The sequence below is a fragment of the Aplysia californica genome, unplaced genomic scaffold (assembly GCF_000002075.1).
Source record: "Aplysia californica isolate F4 #8 unplaced genomic scaffold, AplCal3.0 scaffold00622, whole genome shotgun sequence".
Taxonomy (NCBI): Eukaryota; Metazoa; Mollusca; class Gastropoda; order Aplysiida; family Aplysiidae; genus Aplysia; species Aplysia californica.
This window is the reverse complement of record NW_004797892.1, coordinates 400,912-421,807: the sequence shown is the minus strand read 5'-3', so window position 1 is coordinate 421,807 and position 20,896 is coordinate 400,912. Positions and strand designations below refer to the sequence as shown.

At 39.1% G+C, this 20,896-nt stretch overlaps 2 protein-coding genes across 3 annotated transcripts in view; one reads left to right on the top strand and one right to left on the bottom strand.

Moving 5' to 3' along the window:
* The first annotated feature begins 90 nt into the window (after positions 1-90).
* Positions 91-8,569, top strand: LOC101858301. 2 transcript variants are annotated; one of them, XM_005107682.3, is made up of 3 exons: positions 91-317; positions 4,654-4,817; positions 7,187-8,569. In XM_005107682.3, exons 1-3 carry the CDS (start codon positions 310-312, stop codon positions 8,254-8,256), a joined length of 1,242 nt encoding a protein of 413 aa, XP_005107739.1. In that variant the 5' UTR covers positions 91-309; the 3' UTR covers positions 8,257-8,569. The 2 variants fall into 2 exon arrangements, with proteins under 2 accessions (XP_005107739.1, XP_005107740.1); XM_005107683.3 differs by having other exon boundaries at positions 91-349.
* A 6,070-nt stretch (positions 8,570-14,639) lies between these two features.
* The window catches only part of LOC101858059 (EH domain-containing protein 3), a 47,065-nt gene continuing 40,808 nt past the window's right edge, over positions 14,640-20,896 (bottom strand). Inside the window, exons 2-4 of the mRNA XM_005107681.3 lie at positions 20,363-20,566; positions 17,950-18,461; positions 14,640-16,147 (exon numbers count right to left, since the gene is read on the bottom strand). Of these exons, the coding sequence (XP_005107738.1) occupies positions 16,138-16,147; positions 17,950-18,461; positions 20,363-20,566 (726 nt within the window). The 3' untranslated portion in view covers positions 14,640-16,137. The remainder of the gene's footprint in view (positions 16,148-17,949; positions 18,462-20,362; positions 20,567-20,896) is intronic.

The following is a 20,896-nucleotide window of genomic DNA, read 5'->3' as shown; positions in this document are numbered from 1 at the left end:
GTTTGCTTATGTCGTAAAATATTTGGTATCGAATGAAAACAATCCTTCCAGTTTGTGTCTTGTGAAGAGTTTGTTCATCTTGTCCTTGCCTTAGCCGTCTATAACAGGCAGGCTCAAGAATGGAGCTTTCTGAACGGCTGATCAAAGAAAACATCTGCGTCTATCTTTATATCGAACAGCAGTACCTGATATTATCATTGTGATGTGAAAAACATTTTTATTTACTAATGTAATCTAAATACCGTTAGGATAAGTTTGGCTTTCATGAGTTCCTGATCTCAAGAAAACAATGTGCCGGTGTTCCGAAAAATGAATGGGTATGGAACTAGACGGTCATATAATCGCCTAGGTATGGAATAATTCGTAAAGGGAATGGTGAAGATTTAGAGATTTCTAATCATATGGGACTTTGTTTTTCTCCCCTATTTAATGTGTGTTTGCGTGCGTTTGCATCATCTACTCATCAGAAGGCTTTAAAAATTAAAAATGTGTTGTCATGTTCATAAACATTAGCCTAGATATTTTGTTTGATTAATAAGAGGGGGGGGGGGGCGATTTTTGGTGAACTGAAGGTTAGATCTATATATAATGTTAGCATAAACTGTGGTGTCAGTCTCAGAGATCCCCATGTAAAGAGCTTGGTTTGCCTAAGAACGTGCTTTTGACTATAGATCTATATTTTTTCTATATAAATTTGCATGCCTCCTATTTGAGCTCAAGGTAATGAACTGTTCTAAGCATCTCAACCATAAATATGCATGGATTAAGGTGAAGGGAGTGGGCGGAATTGACATGGACTGTATTTGTAATGAAATCTACTTTTCTCATGCACATTTGTGTCACAACGTGTTGGACTCAGGCGCTTGTCAATTTTTGGCCTTGTGGAGTTATTGGTATCATCTTAAACTTAAAACTATAGTACCTGTATTACCTGTCCTGGGCAACAACGTCATTGCACACTGGACAGGTCCATAAGTGCTCAGTCCCCCCCAGCACCAAAGCCTGCAAGGTATCCAAGCTGATAAAAATTGTTCCTATGGCTGTCTGATTATGGCGACGTCTGTCCTTTCCAGATAATCGTTCCTTTCTTCCTTCTCTCCTCTCTATCCCCATTTCCCGCATCCTAATGATTCGTGGTGTTCTGCTGTCACTCTGCCTTTTTCATCCCGCAACTTTTTCTCCAGGGTCTTCAACACTTTTCCTTTGTCAAATTTCACCTCACCATCAACCAAAACTGCCTGCCAGCCTATCAGCCTCCTCATTGCCTTTCACTGCAGAATGCCCAGGACAGAATATCCATGTGATGGCTCTAAGTAATGGGTGTTGTATTGGGTTCATCCATTCACTCCGAAGAAGCCCTTTCTCAACCCTTGTTCATTTGACTATCTTTGGATGGAAAAAAAACCATCTCGCTTATAATAAGAATGGAGATATTTGCTACTGAAGGAGGTGGGGGTGGCCTGGTTTCAGAGATAAAACAAGCGGGAAAATGGCAGCTATAGAAAATAAAGTTTGTTGAATTCCAAAACTTGAGATTCCTCGGAAACTCAAACTTTACATTTGCTGTACCTTTAATCAACGTTTTCCAGTAAAATTCTCACAGAAATGTTTTTTAAAGGACATAAAAGGTGTTGAGCTCAAAAACAAAAATTTGAAAAAATTTGTCAAACTGGACGAAAAATGCATATCTTCATTTGCATTATTTTGACGAGCGCCTAATTTCATCACGATGCCTCACATTTACATAGGACATTTTTTGCTCCCTCGTGAGCTCTCCAGAGCGGGTCCAGTTTGGTTCTATTATATGCTCCTTTCATTTGATCAAAGCATCTAATTGTCTCTTTCAAACTGGCCCATGATCACAGTAATTCTTTCCTTGCAATGACAACTGCATTACGAAAGTGTTGTTTCAGTTACCTATAAAATCATCATAATAATAATAATAAATGAATTTATAACGCGCCAGAATCCACAAAAAATGCTTGTGGTGCTTACTAAACACACACATACACACACTCCCAAAAGCTCTAAAGCTCAGTACAGTGGAACTCGGATTCAAGGAGGTCGCCGGGCCTGACCTAAAATCTCATTGAATCCGAGTGTTCGTTATGGCAAACACGAGGTTTTGTGTAGATCATTACAGGCACTGAGCAAGTAATGTATAAAGAGAAGTCGCACGTAGTGTCTGAAATGCCTGCATATTATGAGCTGTGTAAACAAAGACCAATTTGCTCAAATGCACACGCCTGTGTCATTTCAGTTGTTTTCCAAAAAGTTGTGTTGCTGTATAGAGCCTAGCGTACGGCGACTTTTGATTCCATAGATAACCGCTCAATTCATTACGTAGGTCTACGTCAAGACTAGCTTATCATTGTAATAATGATCAGTTGCCGAGGGGAAAAAAAAAGACTGACCCGTTTGTATCTGCAACGTTCAACACCCGGACGCTAGTGCCCCCCCCTCCTCATCCCTGACACACACCCACAGCCACATGTGTGCAGGCCGCCCATCGGACTCCGACACACGCCAGAGTAAACACGTGCACGCGCCAACAACGCATGTGTTGGTATGAAAAAAGGCCGCTGATTGGTCGCATGCAATCGGCTAAGTGAATTATGGTTCACGTTGCAGGTGTAATGGATGGTTTCCGGGAATAGATAAAGTTCGTTCTTGGAGAAAAATGAGTGAAGCCATGTCTGCGGGGGCAGTTCACCTTGGAAGCAACCTCATTGAATCCGAGCTCGCTGATTTAAGTGCTCGTTGAATCCGGGTTACTTTTATTGATTTTAAAGAAGAAAAAAAATGGGGAATCTATCTCATCTCGTTGAATCCGTGTTCTCGTTAAAAATCCTAGCTCGCTGAATTCGAGTTCCACTGTACCACTACGACATGCATTTTTTTTTAAAATGACAATGTCCTGTGAATATTCATCTTGAAATCTCTGTAATTGCACCCAAAACAATGCATTTAAATTCATGCTTGCTACCCAAACATAATATGTAATAGTAGATTTTTACATCCCCGTTAACACAATTTAGATCATGTAGGAGGCAGGCTGCTTCGACCCTACCCCTACCTTTGAGGACCAACCCGGGCTGAGGAACAAACAACTTTCCAGCAGAAACCAAAAACTTGATAAAAAAATTGTTCTAACGTTTTGATCTTGCATTCTCTGGGTGCAATAAAAGCACTTATAAATGCCACACCACAGATGCTGGTCTACTCAGACACACACACATACACACACACACACACACACACACACACACACACACACACACACACACACACACACACACAGACCCTACATTTTATTTGAAAGGGGGAAAAAAGATTTTTCTAGAATAATTATGTGCTTTAAGATGCCATAAAAATGTTTACTTTCTTTTGATGTAGATTTTGTTATGCCCCCATTGACACAATTTAGGTCATAATTTATAAGGATGACTTCCACCCTTCCTGTCAGGACCAACCCAGGCTGAGAGTGAGAGGGATACAACATCTCAGCAGAAAGACTGAGATACTCGATAAAAATGCTCCTGACATGGGAATTGAACTCAGGTCTTCTGCTTGTGACATGTAGCCTAACCACTACACTGCAGGCACTGGTGAATATGCCTTACCAGTTGAAATTTGAAGAGATGTTAACTTGCCGAGACGGGCTGCCTGAGCAGAATTTCATGAACTAATTCTTTTTAAAACTTTTAAATGTCAATGTAAATTAACCCTATCCGTACGTCATGTTTTACTATCGTATTTATACGACATGGGGAACTCTGTGCCACCAAACAGAGGAAATTTACTCGCTAATCCGATCTGTGCGCTTTGCATAGCAGTCTGTCAAAATGATTTTTTGAGAAATACTGAAAGTTTCAAAGAGATCTTCGTATTAGAAGTATTCTAAAATGTGAAGAATACCACCCCGGGGGTACAAAATGACCCCAGGGCGTACAGATATGGTTAATGAAATACTTTTCAAAAACATCATACCATAATATGTGTATGTATTGACCTCTTGAAAGGCACTAAGACTCTAACAATAGTATGAATATAAAATAATATGCTGTGTATTTAACTATTTTAAAAGTTAGTTGTCATGTGGATTGAAGAATCTGCTGTCAACTGTTACTGATGGGGGAAGGAGGAGAGGATACTAAAGACAAATTCTCCATCTGTTTTTATGCGTTTGTATGTTTGTATTTCCGCCTTTTGGTCATCCAAGATTAAAAGGGGGAAAAACAATACATGTATTAGCTCACATATGACTTCAAAGAAATATCCATCATGTTGGAAATCTATGATTATATACTATCTATAGAGACTGTGTTGTACTGCTGTTGTTCTCCCAGGTGTCTGCTCATTTGCAAACTGAGTAGCACTCGCATGTTCAATCCATAGCAGTTTGTTGTCACTGGTTCTCTAATGAAACCAAAAATTCAGCCAGATTCCGTTTAGCTAGCATAGCTCCTGACCTTTGACACAGTTTGTTATTTTGATTCAGGTTCTCTTTTTAAAATTCATGTACATGACTTATGTAAAAATATCTGCTTATTTAGTTTTTTGGTTTGATGTTACATGTAGGCTATGCATTTTCCATTAAGTTTTTCTTTGATATTCATATGTTTCAGAAATTAATATTAATTTGTTGAACAGAATGCGTCCAGATGCCGCAGGCGCTCTGTGGAAGGATCAGCTGTTGGAAGCTGCTGAAACCGACTCTGTGTGTGACATCCAGCGACTGTTGCAGACCCCCATAAAAGTGACAAAAGAACTTCAAGATGACTCAATTGAGGCAGTTTATTTAGCCCTTAAGAAAGGTGTGGTGTCCACAAATGTATTTCCATCATCATCATCATCATCATCATCATCATCATTATCATTTCTCTCTTAAACTTAAAGCTGAATTCTGTTTTCATAGAGGCTGACAAGACATCATGCTGTGTGCATTTTACAACTATCTTAGTACAAAAATTACCTCAGTTGAGAAAAGGAACATTTAGATCTAACACGCCCAGCGCTTTCTTTTAATTCTGTCATTTATCAATTCCCGTTAAAAGTTTTGCCATCCCAGAAGGAGATAATGTATGATGTCAGTCCAAGGTCACACTAAGTCACTGAATGGATATTTGCTTCAACATCAAATACATCCAGCTTTATCTCTTTTCCCTTGCGCCCTTGATTACTTGATTACTTGATCCTGGGAACAGCATCATAGCACTCCGGGCATTGCCATACGTGCTCCGTTCCCCGTTCCCCGTTCCAATATCCACCTCAGAGTCCACCTGCTGATAGTTCCAGGGTTCATTTGGTTAATAGCCCGTCTTTCCATCCCCTGCACCATGCTGGTTCTGCCACTTCCTCTGAAAACTCCCAGTTCTTCAAGTCGTAAGATTGGCGCATAGTCATGCTCAATCTCTTCATCTTCAAGTGTGGTGGCAAGGGCCTTCATGACATCATTTTTGTCCATTTTAGTGTCAGTATTGACAGGTGCTTTGCTCGCCAGTTTGTTTGCTTGTTCATTTCCCACCACACCCGTATGGCTTGGAGCATAAATCTATGTTATTTTTCTCAGTCGTGTTTCTTCTATGCTTTGCAGCCACTCTTTTCTCAGCATCCACTTATTGACTCGCTGCAATATGTTTTGAGAGTCAGTGACAATGACAGTGACAGCATATCTGGCAGAACGCAAGCTCTCTTTCAGCCATTCATATGCTTTTGTCACTGCCTCTACCTCCTTTCTTGTGCTTGAAGTCGTCTTGCACACACAATGTGACACATCATAAAATGTGCAGATTTCACAATTAACTTAAATTAAGCCATGCAGTGGGTGACGTTGATGCAATTTACCATGTTGGATGTTATTTCACTTCATTTGCTTTTCATCTGCTTTCTTGTCCTTTTGTTTTAGAATTTTGTCGGTGGCTGGACCACTGTTATAGCCGAACATATGTGTCATGATGTAGTGGAATCGGGCACTCGTCAATTTTGGGGCATGTGGAGTTATTGGCATCATCTAAAATCTTATATTCTTTTGCTTTGCTTCCTATGAAAAAACACCCATCTTTCTTGAATAGAATTCAAAATATTTCCAATTGAAGGAGGCAGGGGTAGCTTGGTTTCAGAGGTAAAATTAGCTAAAAAAAATGGCTTCCAAAGTTTGGTAACTTCTATAGCTTGAGAGTCCACAAAAAATGAAAATTTACATATTTTGTGCTATTAATCAACATTTTTCAGTAAAATTCACATGGAAATGTGTTTTTATGTGGACATAAAATACGATGAGCCAAAAAACAAAAATTCAATAAAATTTGCCAAACTGGTGGAAAAAATGCCTGTTTCTTTGATTTTATTATTTGACGAGCACCTGATTTCACCACGATACCTCACATAGCTGTCCAAATGCCTGCTATTAAAGAACTTTTTCGACATACATCATTTAAGTGATTGAACATTACTCTTAAAGTAGGGCCTGCTGTATTGCAAAAGGTTTGTTTTGTGCGAGGTTTGATGTGTAGGAGGAGATTGGTGTGAGAACTAATCAATAGAAACACCTATACAGTCAAACCTCACTGTACCTCCTCCAACCATTATATGGCCAGCCCTGCTTACCTCCAAGTTTTGCCATTGTACAAAGAGCAGTATCTATACTGGCTAAACATAGTATTTGTACCTTCACAGCGCCATCCACCAACTGTCTGAGCTGTACGGTCCTTATTTAACTAATGAAAATTTGCCCCTACATACTGCTAGCCTACTGACCGCCAGAGCGCACAATACCCACTGGTTGGCTATTTGATAATCTTTTTCCTACAAGAAAGAGAGAGAGAGAGAGAATGAGAGAGGGAGGGAGGGAGGGAGAGAGAGAGAGAGAAAGAAAGAGAAGACTCTTGGTTCTAAATACATGTGCATGAACATGCATATCACCAACAAAAAGACACTTTTCAAACTCAGATTGCGCAGCAGAATCATGTTCCTTGATGTTGGGCAGTCGGGGTTATAACAGAGGAACCTTGTTGAACCGCTAGCCCCACTGTTCCGCCAACTTTATGCTCGTCCCTAGGGTGGCTGTATACCAAGGTTTGACTCTACTTTGAAAGACATTAAAAGGGAAGGAAATGAGATCCGGCAATATTCTTAAGGGCACTTACCATTTTAATGTATTCTTTTTTAATTCTTGAATTTACAGGTAAATGGAAGGTGCTTCTAGAAATACTGACAAGCAGGATTTTCAAAGAGAAGCACAAACAGCGACTGCTAACGGAGTTTCCAAATCTATTGTATTACACAGTTTCACTTTGCGAGGACTATAAAAAAGTTGTGAGGAGGATGTGTCATACTCTAGCCCTGCCAGACACAACTGTCTCTGAAATTTTTGGATTGCTCAATGAAGATGGTTTTTCAGCCTTGCACCTTGCTGCCATAGACGGAGATGTCGATTCAGCGAGAAGGATACTGGCCCTTGGTGGTAGCGGTTATATACCCTCTCAAGATGGGAACACAGCACTCTCTTTGTCCATTGCTTTCAATCATCCACACTTTTGGAAATTCGTTCTGCCATTCTCTAATGTGAATACTTGTGACAACGACTGTGATACGCCTCTAATGTTTGCCTGTTGGAGACGCCAGCATAAACTTGTGAACGCCCTCATCCAGAGTGGAGCTGATTGCAATGCAAGAAGTAAGCTTCATACCAGTGCCTTATGGAATGCTGTGTACAAGTGTTCCTACCATTGTGTTCGGATACTCCTTGAGAGTGGTGCTGACATGACAGTGCGTTGTGAAGGGACTTACTTATTTCTGAACGAAGAAAGTGACGGTGGAGAAGAAGGAAGCATTAAACAGATATACCCAGGCGCTTTTCGTTCATTATTGTGGGTGTGTGTTGATAGATGTGGACAAAGACAAAATAGAAGTAGAAGCAGTTGCCTGCAAATCTTATCACTCTTACTTGCTGCTGGTTATGATCCAACACAAGATCACTGGATAAAAAAGTTGGCCTCATTTCACCGTCCAGAGAGACCTTTAAATGTATCAAAACCAGCACACTGCCTTCCTTTTAATGTCGTCAATGATTCAGGATTAATTAATCTTCTGATGTATGTTTATGCTCAACCACTTCAACTAAGAAGTTTATGTCGCAATAAAATAAGATTACTGTTTGTAGAGAACAAAACCACTCTGTCTTTCAAGAAATGGGTGTCAGCTTTGAAAGTTGGGGTCAATACATCACAGTTTCTGACCCTGCAATATTTGTGAAAAGAGTAGTAGCTTTCATTGCTTTGTTCATGGAAGTATAGAAACTATGGAATAGTGGGACAGTTATTTTAGTTCGCCCTGAGAAAAGGGAAAAGAGGAAATGTTCCCCTCAATTATACTCACATTACAGTGAGATTGAGATTGAGCTATTCCAAGCTCTTGTGAATAATACAAGTAATGTCTGCTTTAGGTATAGTTCAGCGAAGATCATATGTTAGGTTACAACAAGTAGCTTCTGCTTGAAAATCAACAGAAACCTTCATACCTTTGAGTTTGTATGTCATGTCAACTTCAACATAATGGAGAGAAGATGTAGAAAAAGATGGACTGATGGATTCAAAGTGATGTATTGAAGGCACAATATGTTGGTCCAAAAGGCAGCACGACCTCAAATTGTATGTACATTACATATTATTATGTATATCTACATATGCGTCTTACCATTCATGTGAAACCCATGGAAAATTTCCTTCTCGCACAGTAAGTATTATCTTATCTTCGTGAGAGGACTCCTGTAAGACAGGGTGCTTCTGCACTATTCAAATTCGTAAACATTATTATGTTGAAGAGGGTCTTTGTTATAATGTTTTGTCATTATATTTGTTCAAACACACTGTTGTTCATAAATATGATTAAATGTACAGTCAAGCACGGATAACTCGAACCTGTCAGGATTGACAAATGTGTTCGACTTGTCTATAATTTGGGTTAAACGATTATGAAAAATGGTTGCTTTTAAAGACAAGCGGGCCAAACCAGATTTCGGGGGTTTCCAGAAATCTTGACCTTTACCAAAAGTGCGCATTGCCCTACCTATAGGAGCATTTTGGTTTCATTGGTATGTATATATTTGTTTGGTTATAGAGAAAACTCTCCTGTCTTTTTAAGAAACTGAGCAAGGGGCAAAAACTGAACCTTCAATTTTCTCCAAGCAACATTTTCGGGATAGCGCCTTTGTGCTTAAAAGCGACCAAATTAAAGCGATATCAGTCAGGGAATGGCAGATTGTACAAGCTATCCGTGATTTCGCATTTTCCACGTTCATTTTATCTGTGACTGACTGTAGGCCTACTTAATATTTTCTTGCCAAAACGTCCATTTTTGTGATGGTGCTCATTTTAAAGAATTGCAAACTCTATAATGCTGCAATCTTTTAATTTGAATTTCAAGGTTCAAATTTGTTAATTCTTGTGACTTAAGTAGTTTTTTTTAGATTTTTACGTGATGCATACTTTACTGACCAAACAGGAATCGAGAAAATAGTTTTTGCAGTAATGTTGTCCTTGATATTTAAAGGATTTTTTTTTGTTTTTATTGTGTTTATCCTGCCTCAGGGAATTGGTTTTTTTCTGCTTGTAAATTGAGAGAAAAAAAGACAGAGATAAACTACTGAGTGAATGAATGGAGAGTATGTAATTTTCCTTTTGGAATGAGGATAGCTTCAATAAGCCGGTGACAGATGATTGTTTCAAACAGTCTCTTTTTAGTTTTAGTAGAGGTTTTACGGCGCTCGCAACTGCATAAGGTCATATGAGCGCCAGAAGATTAGAGGGTTTACAATTACAAGAGAGTAACAAACATAAAAAAGAAGGAGGGGAGATAAGGACGATAGATATTTGATAGGAAAGAAGAAGCAAACCACACCAGAGCACCCGCCAACCACCCTCAACTGTCTCTACACTGCTTTTCACCACAATATGCTGTTTCTTCTGAGAACACTAAGCAAACACCTTGTGAAACAGTGTGCTCTCAGTTAAACTAGAAAAATCTATTCATAACTGATGAAAATGTAGTATCAGACCCTACTAGAATTTGATGCTCGGGTAAATTTTTTTACTTCTTGATTTTAATCCTCTTACGTACAGGCCTCTGGTCTGCGTAAAAGGCTTCAGACTAGGCTTGATTATTTTCAAGCTGAGATTTTAGGAGTCAGCACTTAGTCAGGACCCACTTGTCACCATTCTGAGCAGAGAAAAGGCTCCAAAAGCCAAAATTCAACTGGACAATTTGTAGAAGGTTAACGCTTACAATGATTTTACTGTTAATTTTTCTTACTACTCGTTTTGTAAAAAGAGAGATTCAAAGGATCATTTTCTTCCAAAGACTAAGAAGTCTGTTCAACGTGAAATCAAATCAACATACTATAAAGAGTACACAAGAGGCTCATTCACCCCTTTTCAACTGTCTTAAAAAGAACTAATGTTTGGATGGATTAACATTTTGATGTTTCTGCTGGATATGACCGATTCCTGCTGATAGATTTCAAGCTAAAAATTACATGTATTAAGAAGAAGGCAAATTTGTTCAAAGTATTTGGAAATGGGTTTTAAAAACCCAAATTTTGTGCCTTAGTCTTATCAAAAAAGAATAAAGAGATTTTATCAGATCCGTGTTACACCTTTCATTCAAAATGTTCTTCTGAACATTTCCACCTTGCAAATATGGTCATGGTCATAACACAATTGCTTCAGTAATTTTTGTCAGGTTTTTAGTCAATGGTACGAATGGCAAAAATGCCTGCAACTTGTTTCACATCCTCAAAATAGCAGGGTCTTGTTTCATGTACTAATAATCCCATAAATGAAACCTTTTCTGACTTCTCATTGTTGCATTATTTACTTTTTAAGCAATCTCAAAACAACAAAAAATGATTGGAGAAATTATGTTATGACCCAATAATTTGACTTAACCATATGTGAGGTGCGCTGACAAAATGAGTTACTTCTTGATTTCAGCCTCATGGAAATTAATACATCAGCTTTATAGGTGGAGTTTGTACAATTTGTAAGCATAGAATAATAAAAAACACAATAGACTTGAACAAAATGGCATCAATTGAAAATCTATAAATATGACCTCAGAGTCGATTTCCGACCAATATCTCCATTCCTGGATTGCAAGAAGTAACTCATTTTGTCAGCACGCCTCACATATATGTGGTCACTGCCTTCTGATCATGACTTCCTTGATATGCTCCAAAAGAGGGTCATCGTCAGCTTGTTTGGAGTCAAAAGTGTAAGCGTGTGTCTTACAGTCCTTTTCTTCTGTGCTAGATCTCAGGAGTAGTCGACTACTGGTTCTTCAATCAGTCGCGAAACTGATTTTTCAGATAGGAGTAGGGCAGGGCCTGTTGCCTTCAGACTTCAGGTCAGGCTGCCACATTCCAATTTTGAAGGATGCTATTGCCCGACAATCCTATGACTTTTTTCCTGTTCGTCTCTCACTCATTGCTTCTCCCCCACACTGAATGATTATTTTATGTTGATGAGTCTGCTTACCCCAAAGATGAAATGCAAGCAAGATCATCGAGTGTATGACGACTTCATAAATATAAAAGAATGATGAGTAAGAAGCTGGCCATCGCCTGTTTATAGTTACTAGAATATATGTAACCATTTTACTCTATTATATATATATATATAAGAGAACAGCATTTGACACATAACTCGTAAGGATGGAAGCAAACTTTTATTTTTGTCCTTTTACACAGTAATCAACCTAGCATGCACTGGAGAGTGCAGAATCACATGGTATGAATATTTTACATAATTGGCCACAGACGTATTGCACATGCATAGCTACACAGTGAGAAAACAAGGCAAGAGGTTGAGGGGAAAGTGATGTTAATTAAAGGTAAAGTCTAAGCGACAGTTCAGAGTCTGGTGTCCCTTCCAAATGAAGGCTAACACAACTGCTCAACAACACTCCCTTGGCTGGCCTGTTTATTCAAATATGCTATCAAAGCCCCTGGACATATATGTAACCTCTCGGGCCTTCAAACTGTATTATTATTCACATAGTTCTGTCTCTGCCGATCGCCAAGTACCCATTTGCAGCTGAGTGAAAGGACACAGAAAGGAGCAGTACAAAGATGAATTATGCATTTTTTTAAGCATACTCTTATTGAGAAATTATGCTCACAACACAAAATACGCCTCAGATATATCCTACAAATCTATTTATTCTTTGGGTTTTCCTTTCCTATCATGAAAAGAAAACTTTTTTTTTTAAATTATAAATTAATAACATATTATTACTACAACTATTATTATTGTTATTATCATAATGTATATTATATAATATACTATAATCCCATTATGGACAGCTTATTACCATTCTCTTTTTACTAAGAGCACATGAGCCAGCATTACGATTACAGTATTATTTCTATTGAATATGGTACAAAGACGTTACAATTCCATTATTAGCATGGTATGGAATAGTTTCATTATTTATCTATTCTTTTTCTTTTTTAGAATAACTTTTCAGGATGTCATAGTTTCAAGGTGTGAAGTTTAAACAAAATTCAAAAACAACATTTTGCATTCATATGTTACATAGCCACCTTTGTACTTTCAATTAATTGTTCACTGTTAGTAACTAACTTTTATAAACAGTACGTGTATGGCACTAAATTACATTATAATTCAAAGACGTGTATTCCAATTATTGTTTGCCAATATTTTGTTTTACTATATATCAAAAGCACCAGTTCTTGACACATTGTCATATAAAATTGGAATACACATCCCGAAGCTTTCAAACTGCATCGCCACATTGCCACTGCCCCACCTGCCGGTCAATGCTCTTCAGCCAGAAACCAGACAAAAAGTGTTTTGAAGTTGTCATCACTTGTAGTTTAGACAGTTGGGATGGAATAGCAAGAAAAAGTTGTGTCTTAACCCTATCTGTACATCGTGTTTTACAATCGTATCCATATGATGTGGGGAACTGTGCCACCATTTTCCAAAAGGAAATTTACTCGTTAATCCGATCCGTATGCTTTGCATTGTAGTAGTCTGTCAAAATGATTTTTTGAGAAATACTGAAAGTTTCAAAGAGATCTTCGCACTAGAAGTATTCTAAAATGTAAAGAATACAACCCTGGGGGTACAAAATAACCCCAGGTCGTGCGGATATGGTTAATAAAAGCAACCATGCTGCATGAAGCAAAGGAACGTCGCAACTGACTATGCATGCCTTGTTGTTGCGTCTATTTAACGGCCAGTGAAAGAAAGTGTTCAACACTGGACATTAAAAACAGAGAGCAAAATCAAAAAATTAAAAGTGACACCAGGTAACAGCGTCTTACAGCAGATAGTTTTAAGACTCAGAGTAGCAACAATGAGATGGTAGAATCAGTGGCACATGTTGCAAGGACAATCCACGTTCAAGGGAAAAAAGGTGGTAGGCCTACATTCTTTGTAAGACCCATCACGTTTCCAGATTGTGAGACAAAAAAAAAAAAAAAAAAAAGAAGCTCATGAAGCCCTCAAACTACACAAAATTAAAAATATGCCCTTTTTTCAGCTGTTACTCTTACAGCTTTTACTGAAACAAAACCAACTGAGAGAGAACATCTAACTGACATACACGTATTGCACATGACCAGATTTCATTATAGTAGTATTCAATATGAGCCCTATGAAAACCTTAGCATGGACAGATGAGTTTGAACAGCTTGAAATCCAGTACAGAAACAGGTATCAGTAGATGCTCGCACAGTTTCTCAAACCATTCTTTCTTCAACACCTACAGTGAACCACAATTGTTTAACAATCAGAAGCAACTCTGTGACCAGAAACAAAGACCCCCACAGAAATAAAAGGAAGGAGCAAATGTTAGGACATCAGACTGTTCCCAGTAATACAAGTAACATCAGATGATGCAGGTGAACAGGCAGGCAGGCGGGCAGGATGATGGGGCACAAGACTGAGACATCAGTTCTCCGCCCTTTGTTCATCAATTTATTAACTTATTCAGACACTGATTACAATTTTTCTGGTAACAGTGAGAACGCTAATTGCCCATTTAATCAGCTATAAGGAGGCTATTATTTATCCATGCTGGTCAACAGTGAAAATGGACATTTTATCAATAACAGACACAATGAAAAATAATTATGAGTACGCTCTACATGAAATCTTTACATGGTGGGAAAGAAAATTCTCATATCATGTACCAAAATGACATGGCATTACCACATACAGTTTATACCAAGACACCATAAATAGCTATTCTTAAACTTAAAGCCTACATATTATGATTCCAAATATGTTTACTACATATAAAATAAGGGTTGGTTCAATCCCAAAATCAATGTGAAAACATCACATTTACAACGTTATCTTAACACGCTGGGAGATTATGAGGGTACATGAGTATACATGATAAGAGAAACTAAAAGAAATAATCTTAAAACAACTGCAACATCCTGACCTCAGGCACAAGAGGATTAATTTCATCTCAGATAAACAATGGACATCACAAAGTTCCAGTCTTGAATTCAACACCCGGGGCTCACTCAAAGGACTCAAACACTCGGAGAGAGACAAGTATGGTGTATGCAAAAATAATGGAGGACACAAAGAAACATACTGCAATGCTGGTGTAAAGGCATGGTTTATTTTTTATATTTTTTACACAGTTCTCCTAATTCAACAACAGCAAGGATTCTTTGATATTTAAAGGAAAATGTAGGGTTGAGCGTTTGTGAATCTAAGCTTGCAGAGATGCATTTTTAAAACAGTCCTTGTCATTTATTACCCTTACCCTTCTCATAATGGCACAAGCTGCATGTCCTTTGACTGTTTCTAGAGGACCTAGTTTTTTCAGTAGGCCTACATACAAAAATCATTTTCTATTTGCAATAGCAAGACTACACCTATGGCCTAAAACATGAGATCAGTCCAGTTACCCGACATAGTAGTTATTTATATATTCTGAAGTAATCATGGGAGAGGAGCACAGTGATGAGAAACAGAGGAAGATAAAGCGAGTGTGTGCGTGTGAGAGAGAGAGACAGAGAAGAGAGAGAGAGAGAGAGACTGTACATTTAGTGTTGTTGAACTTGAGTATGCAGTAAGTCGAAGCACATATGGCCATAAACAATTCATCCGGCAGAGAGAAAGAAGTTCAGAGGGAAATAAATAAACAATGGAGAGATGATAAAACAAAGTACAAGCAATGGAACCTGTAAGCAAAACAACTGAATTCATCGAAGAAAGTAAAGGATTTCTCTGTCATAAGAGTACAGAGGAATTTTTAAAAAACGGGTATATTGTACAAAATCAGAGCGCTTGGTGCGTCATCCTTGAATAGATTTTAGCACAAACAATAGGATATCACCATTCATAGCCAGTTACTGGTCCAGTGATTATAAAGGGCTAAAAGATGACTATCACAAATATATATATGTTCAGGCATTGATAAAATATAAACCATGCGTAAATTAAAAAATGCTACACAAAAAGAAGTAAAGGCTACATCACACACATCTTTCATATCCTTCATTCTCAAAAATCACGTAACAATTCGTCAACTCAAAAAGCATGCACAAGATTCTGTACAGTGGACAAAACGTCAAAGTTACGGGGCTAACGTTTGTAAGATCATGCATGAAATACTGAATAATAGTAACAATTGTTAGGATATATCATACCAGCTATCACTTTACACAGGGATATCAATGGCATTTACAAGGAAATGTTCTGAGCTACACAGCAGTGACTGACAAGTGTTTGGGAAGAGTAAAAAGCCTGCTTTGAGAAAAAAAAGGTCTACTTTTCTTGAAGATATAAACTCTATGAAAAGGTTTGATATCCCTGAGCAAATATTTTTTGTGTGGACAATTTGATAAGTAATAACCTCAGGACTCACCCAGGGAAATAAAAGAAAATATCTCATCTAAAGTTCTCCCTTTGTCTCAAAACAAGAAGCCATCATGGTCAAGCATGCAACAAGCATGCAACTATGATCAAAGAGTGATTACAAGAGAATGTAAGAGCTCATCAGTGAAGTCTCTCTCCCAAAGACAAGAAAACTGTGTCTGCCTCTACCATGATTACTGTCATCGATCCTGATGTTCCTAGGCTTTGGTCTTCAGCTATCCCTGTATCACAAAGAAATAAATGTGAATTACAATAAACGGGTGACAAGTCTACAAACAAAAAGCAATTCAAAACATGGTTTCTTAACAACTGAAAAATTTTGCTAAGATAAAAAGTGCATCCACACACATATGTCCCTCTATGGATCAGGCTTAATGAGACTGATCAAGCATTATTATCCAATCGCCACATGATAAAAAGATGCTCCTTTAAGAGTGGGTAAAATCTCCAATGTTTAGATGTACTGACACCTGGGTGAGTTGAGCTGAAAGATGTGAGAAAATCCCTTGCTTAATACACTTGTCACGAGTAATATACAAATCTGGTATGTACACAACATGAATCTAATAAGTCTGCCGGCAAGATACAGGTTTTTCCCCCAAATACTAAAGAAAAAAGTTTTCGTTACAACAAATGCAATTCCAAAGATCTTACGTGGAGAAGTCCAATAACACTTTTTAGCACACCGACGTTAAGTTCTAAGATAGTAGCTCTGCTGTCGGAGACATAAGTACATGATGTTTATCTACACTGCACAACAGTGAAATTTAATCTCTGTACTCGCTCATCATAATATTAAGACCATGATGGAGAAATCTACTCATTCAACAAGTGTTTTCTCAACAAGACCTGCCTACAGAATGCCCTGCATAATCAGCAGACAGCCACTTTACTTTTATTTACCACTGTGCCTCACGCCTTATTCTCCACACTGGTAACATTAGCCATCTGCCAAAGTGGTGCTTTGTACTGTCCCCGTGGTTTTACGCACCCCGCATAATTTAGCAAAATTTGATCATTTTTTGCATAATTTCTGATATCATTCTTTGTTGAAATTAACAGAATCGCGTAATTTCACATTTTTTGGGCTCCGTTTGCATAATTTCAGAATTTTTCTTGCATAATACGACGGGGACAGTATGTAAGTTGTACAAACAAGTTCCTTCACAATCCATGACGCTGTCTGTCGTCGGCATCATACCACTTTATGTGCTATGCATTTGTTTTCTAAGGGAATAAGATGGTTCCTCTTTTGTCCAGTTTATGGTAGCTTCCATACAGTGAGGAATGTTAGCTTTCTATAAAAGTGAATTACCTTGCTATATTTAGTTGGGGGGGTTTTTTATTCTGCAAGAGCACTCCCATCACCAATTTTTCTCAAAATATATAAACGAGAAATCCGACATGCATTTTTATTAAAATTCAGTTTTAATAAATTAGTCCATTTTTTTATTACAGCCTCCATTTGCTGACTTGGAAATTACAATTAGCTCCCATTCTTACAGTCATTTACTCCACGACCACATATGACAGATGACAGTCCTTTTTTAAAGTAAAAAACTAAATACTTTGAGCAGTCTCTTCAAACAGGAAAGTTTGATCTACTTCAGAACCAAACCAAAAAACTCCAGCCTGTAAAATTTTTTTGAAAATTGTTAGCTTCACACACATCACGTCATTCCTTAAGTAATAAATAATTATAGAGATGACTCGCAATTGTGGAGCACAAGGATAGGATTAGGCACACCACACCGCTCTGAGCTTGAACTTTCTCTTACCATGATACAAAGCTGATCAAGAGGACAGAAAAGTGTCCATTCGTAAGCTTACGGAGGTTTTAGAAAGTTATAATTATAATAATAAGATTTTATTTCTTTCCGAATTATGTATTTCTTTCAAACATAACGACACGGCTATTTTACATTAGTGCATCATGATTACCCAACAGGCAACACTGTACAAAGCTCCATGGGGGTTATTGATTACTTCATAGACTTTGGAATTCTGTTGAAACCAGACTCACGAGGACACGTCGGCAAAACCCTCTCGCTTGGACGGGGGTATCAGATGATCCGGTAGAGTGTTCGGCAGGTCGTGGCCGTCCAGCTTGATCTTTATCAAGTGGTTGGCCAGGGCCCACTCGTCAGCGTCAAGCTGCCCGTCGCGGTCGATGTCGGCCAGCTTCCAGATCTTGGACAGCACCGTGTTGGGCAGTTTGGACTTGACCATCTCCGACTTGGCGGCCGCCCCAGAGATCTTACCGTTGACCGGGTTCAGCTTGGAGAAGGAGTCGTCGTACTCGTACTTCTGGCCCTCCACGATCCATTCCGCCTCTCCCCGGCCCGCGTCCGCGCCCTCGCCCCGACCCACGCCGAAGGGGCTCTCCGTGTAGCCCTCGAAGGCCCCTCCGTGGATGTTGCCATTGCTCTGCTCGCTCTCGGCCCGCTCCATATCCTCCGTGGGGATCATCTGCATCAGCTTGGCAATGTCGTTGGCCAGCATGGAGTCCACCACCTTCAGCAGGTTCGGCTTCAGCTACAGAAAAGGAAAACATTTTAAAAAACAAACATTAGCATCTCTTTCGCTCAATATCTTCCCGGGGGGGGGGTTAGTAAGAGTTTACGGCACTTGCAACACAATAATGTCATATAAGTGCCGAAGATTAGAATTGTAACAAGAGAGTAACAAACACAAAAAGAAGGAGGAGAGATAAGGACGATAGATGTTTGATAGGAAAGAAGGAGCAAACCACACCAGAGCACCCGCCAACCAAAAACTCAACATCTTCAGTTTGAGTTTAGAGGGGGCCCATTGACATGATAACAGACATTTAATACAGGGGAGAAAAAAAACGAGAAAGACAGGCAGAAACAACAGAAGGGAAGAAAATGAGTAGGCCCTACCAGAGGCACCCTCCAACAACTTGCAAGGCCAATATATGAAGCAGTAATAATGACAAAATAAACAACATAAGGAGTTCGTTTGTTTGTTTTAGTAAAAGTTTTATGGCACTTGCAACAAAATAAGGTCATATAAGTGTCCAAGATTAGAGGTGTTAAAAGAGAGTAACAAACATAAAAAAGAAGGAGGAGAGATCAGGACGATAGATGTTAGATAGGAAAGAAGGAGCAAACCACACCAGAGCACTTGCCAACCACCCACATAAGGAGTTACAATAAAGAGAAGCGCACAGACACAATAACAGCCAGTTTGAGTAAACAGAAGCACATCACCACAATAAATATCACTATCATATGATGCAGGGAAGACGCATAATAGACAGAGAGAAACAACATAGGAGGGGGGTGGAAAAAGAAGTTGGACCTACCAGTTGTGCCCTTCAACCACCCAAACAATAACAGTCATTTAGTTAGTTTTAGTAAGTCTTTTACGGCACTTGCAACACAATAAGGTCATACAAGTGCCAAAGCTAAGAGGTGTTACACAAGAGAGTAATCAACACCAAAAAAAAAAGAAGGATGGGAGATGAGAATGTTAGATATTTGATAGGAAAGAAGGAGCAAGCCACACAAGAGCACCCGCCAACCACCCACTAACAGTCATTTAGAGCAGAAAAATGGAAAAACAAATAGACAGAAACAACAGGAGGAAAGGGGAACAGTAGGACCTCACTGCAGTGCCCTAACCCACCCGCAACAACAATGACAACCACAACAAAGAGCCACTTCAAAGAACTGTTCCCTGCCTTGCTCGCCCTGGATCAGGGTAAAGGCCACGAACAAATAAACACTTTCCACATTTCCCTATTCTGGTCTAGCCTCTTGATATTATTCCATATCTTCCCACTCTTATGTTATGTACATCATTCTGTAAGACTCTTCTCCAGATTTTTTAGTATGGTTTTAGTTTGACTTTTTTGACACTTGCGACGCAATTAGGTCATATAAGTGCCGAAGATAAGAAGCAATTCAAGAGAGAAACAAACACAAAAAAGGAGGAGAGGTCCGAGAACTTGATAGGAAAAAAAGGGGCAAACCACATCAGAGCACCCGCCAACCACGCACTCTCCAGGTTCCACATGGCATTCCCGTCGATCTCTTCTTAGTTTTAGTTTTGTAAGAGTTTTATCGCACTTGCAACACAATAAGGTAATATAAGTGCCGAAGATAAGGTGTTACAAGCAACAAGAGAGTAACAAATACAAAAAAGAAGGAGGTGAGACAGAGACGATAAGATGTTTGATAGGAAAGAAGGAGCAAACCACACCAGAGCACCCGCCAACCACGCACTGGTCATGTAAGTGCCAAGGAAAAGAGGCATTACAAGAGAGAAACAAACACAAAAAAGAAGGAGGAGAGATCCTATAGAATTGGACAGGAAAGAAGGGGGCAAACCACATCATAGCACCCGCCAACCACGCACTCTCCAGGTTCTACGACGCGGCATTCTTGCTGATCTCTTCAAAGAAACGTTACCTGGTGGAATTTGGTGAAGTCCTGGTGCTGTAGCTGTTCCTGCATGCGCTTGCAGTTGGGGAAGTCCCCTGGGGAAATCTGGTGCTCCCGCTGCAGCTGGGCAAAGATTTCAGGCAGTTTGTTGATCAGCTCCTTCTTCTTGGAGTCCTTGCCAAACATCGACGGCATTTCCTTTTTCAGCTGGGAGATGATGAAAGCGTGGACCTGAAGAGAAACAGAAAGGTCGGCAAATGTAACGTTTTGCTGTGAACACAACCGCCCTTCCCACCAGTTTGGGGGAGGAGGCAGGAGCAAAAGGACTACCATTTTATTCTCCTCTGGTGAGAATTTCTTCTATAATGGAATATAATGGTATAAAAACTATGTCACAAGAGCAAAAAGTAACAAATAGACACATTCATAACACAAAAAAGCCCACACGTGAAGCTTGCTGAAGAGAGGTACCATCTTTCTGAGCCGTAGTCATCAAAGGCACTTGAGACTAATTTAAGCACACTACCCAGAGACACCCCTCCCCCTCTCTCCCTCTCTCTC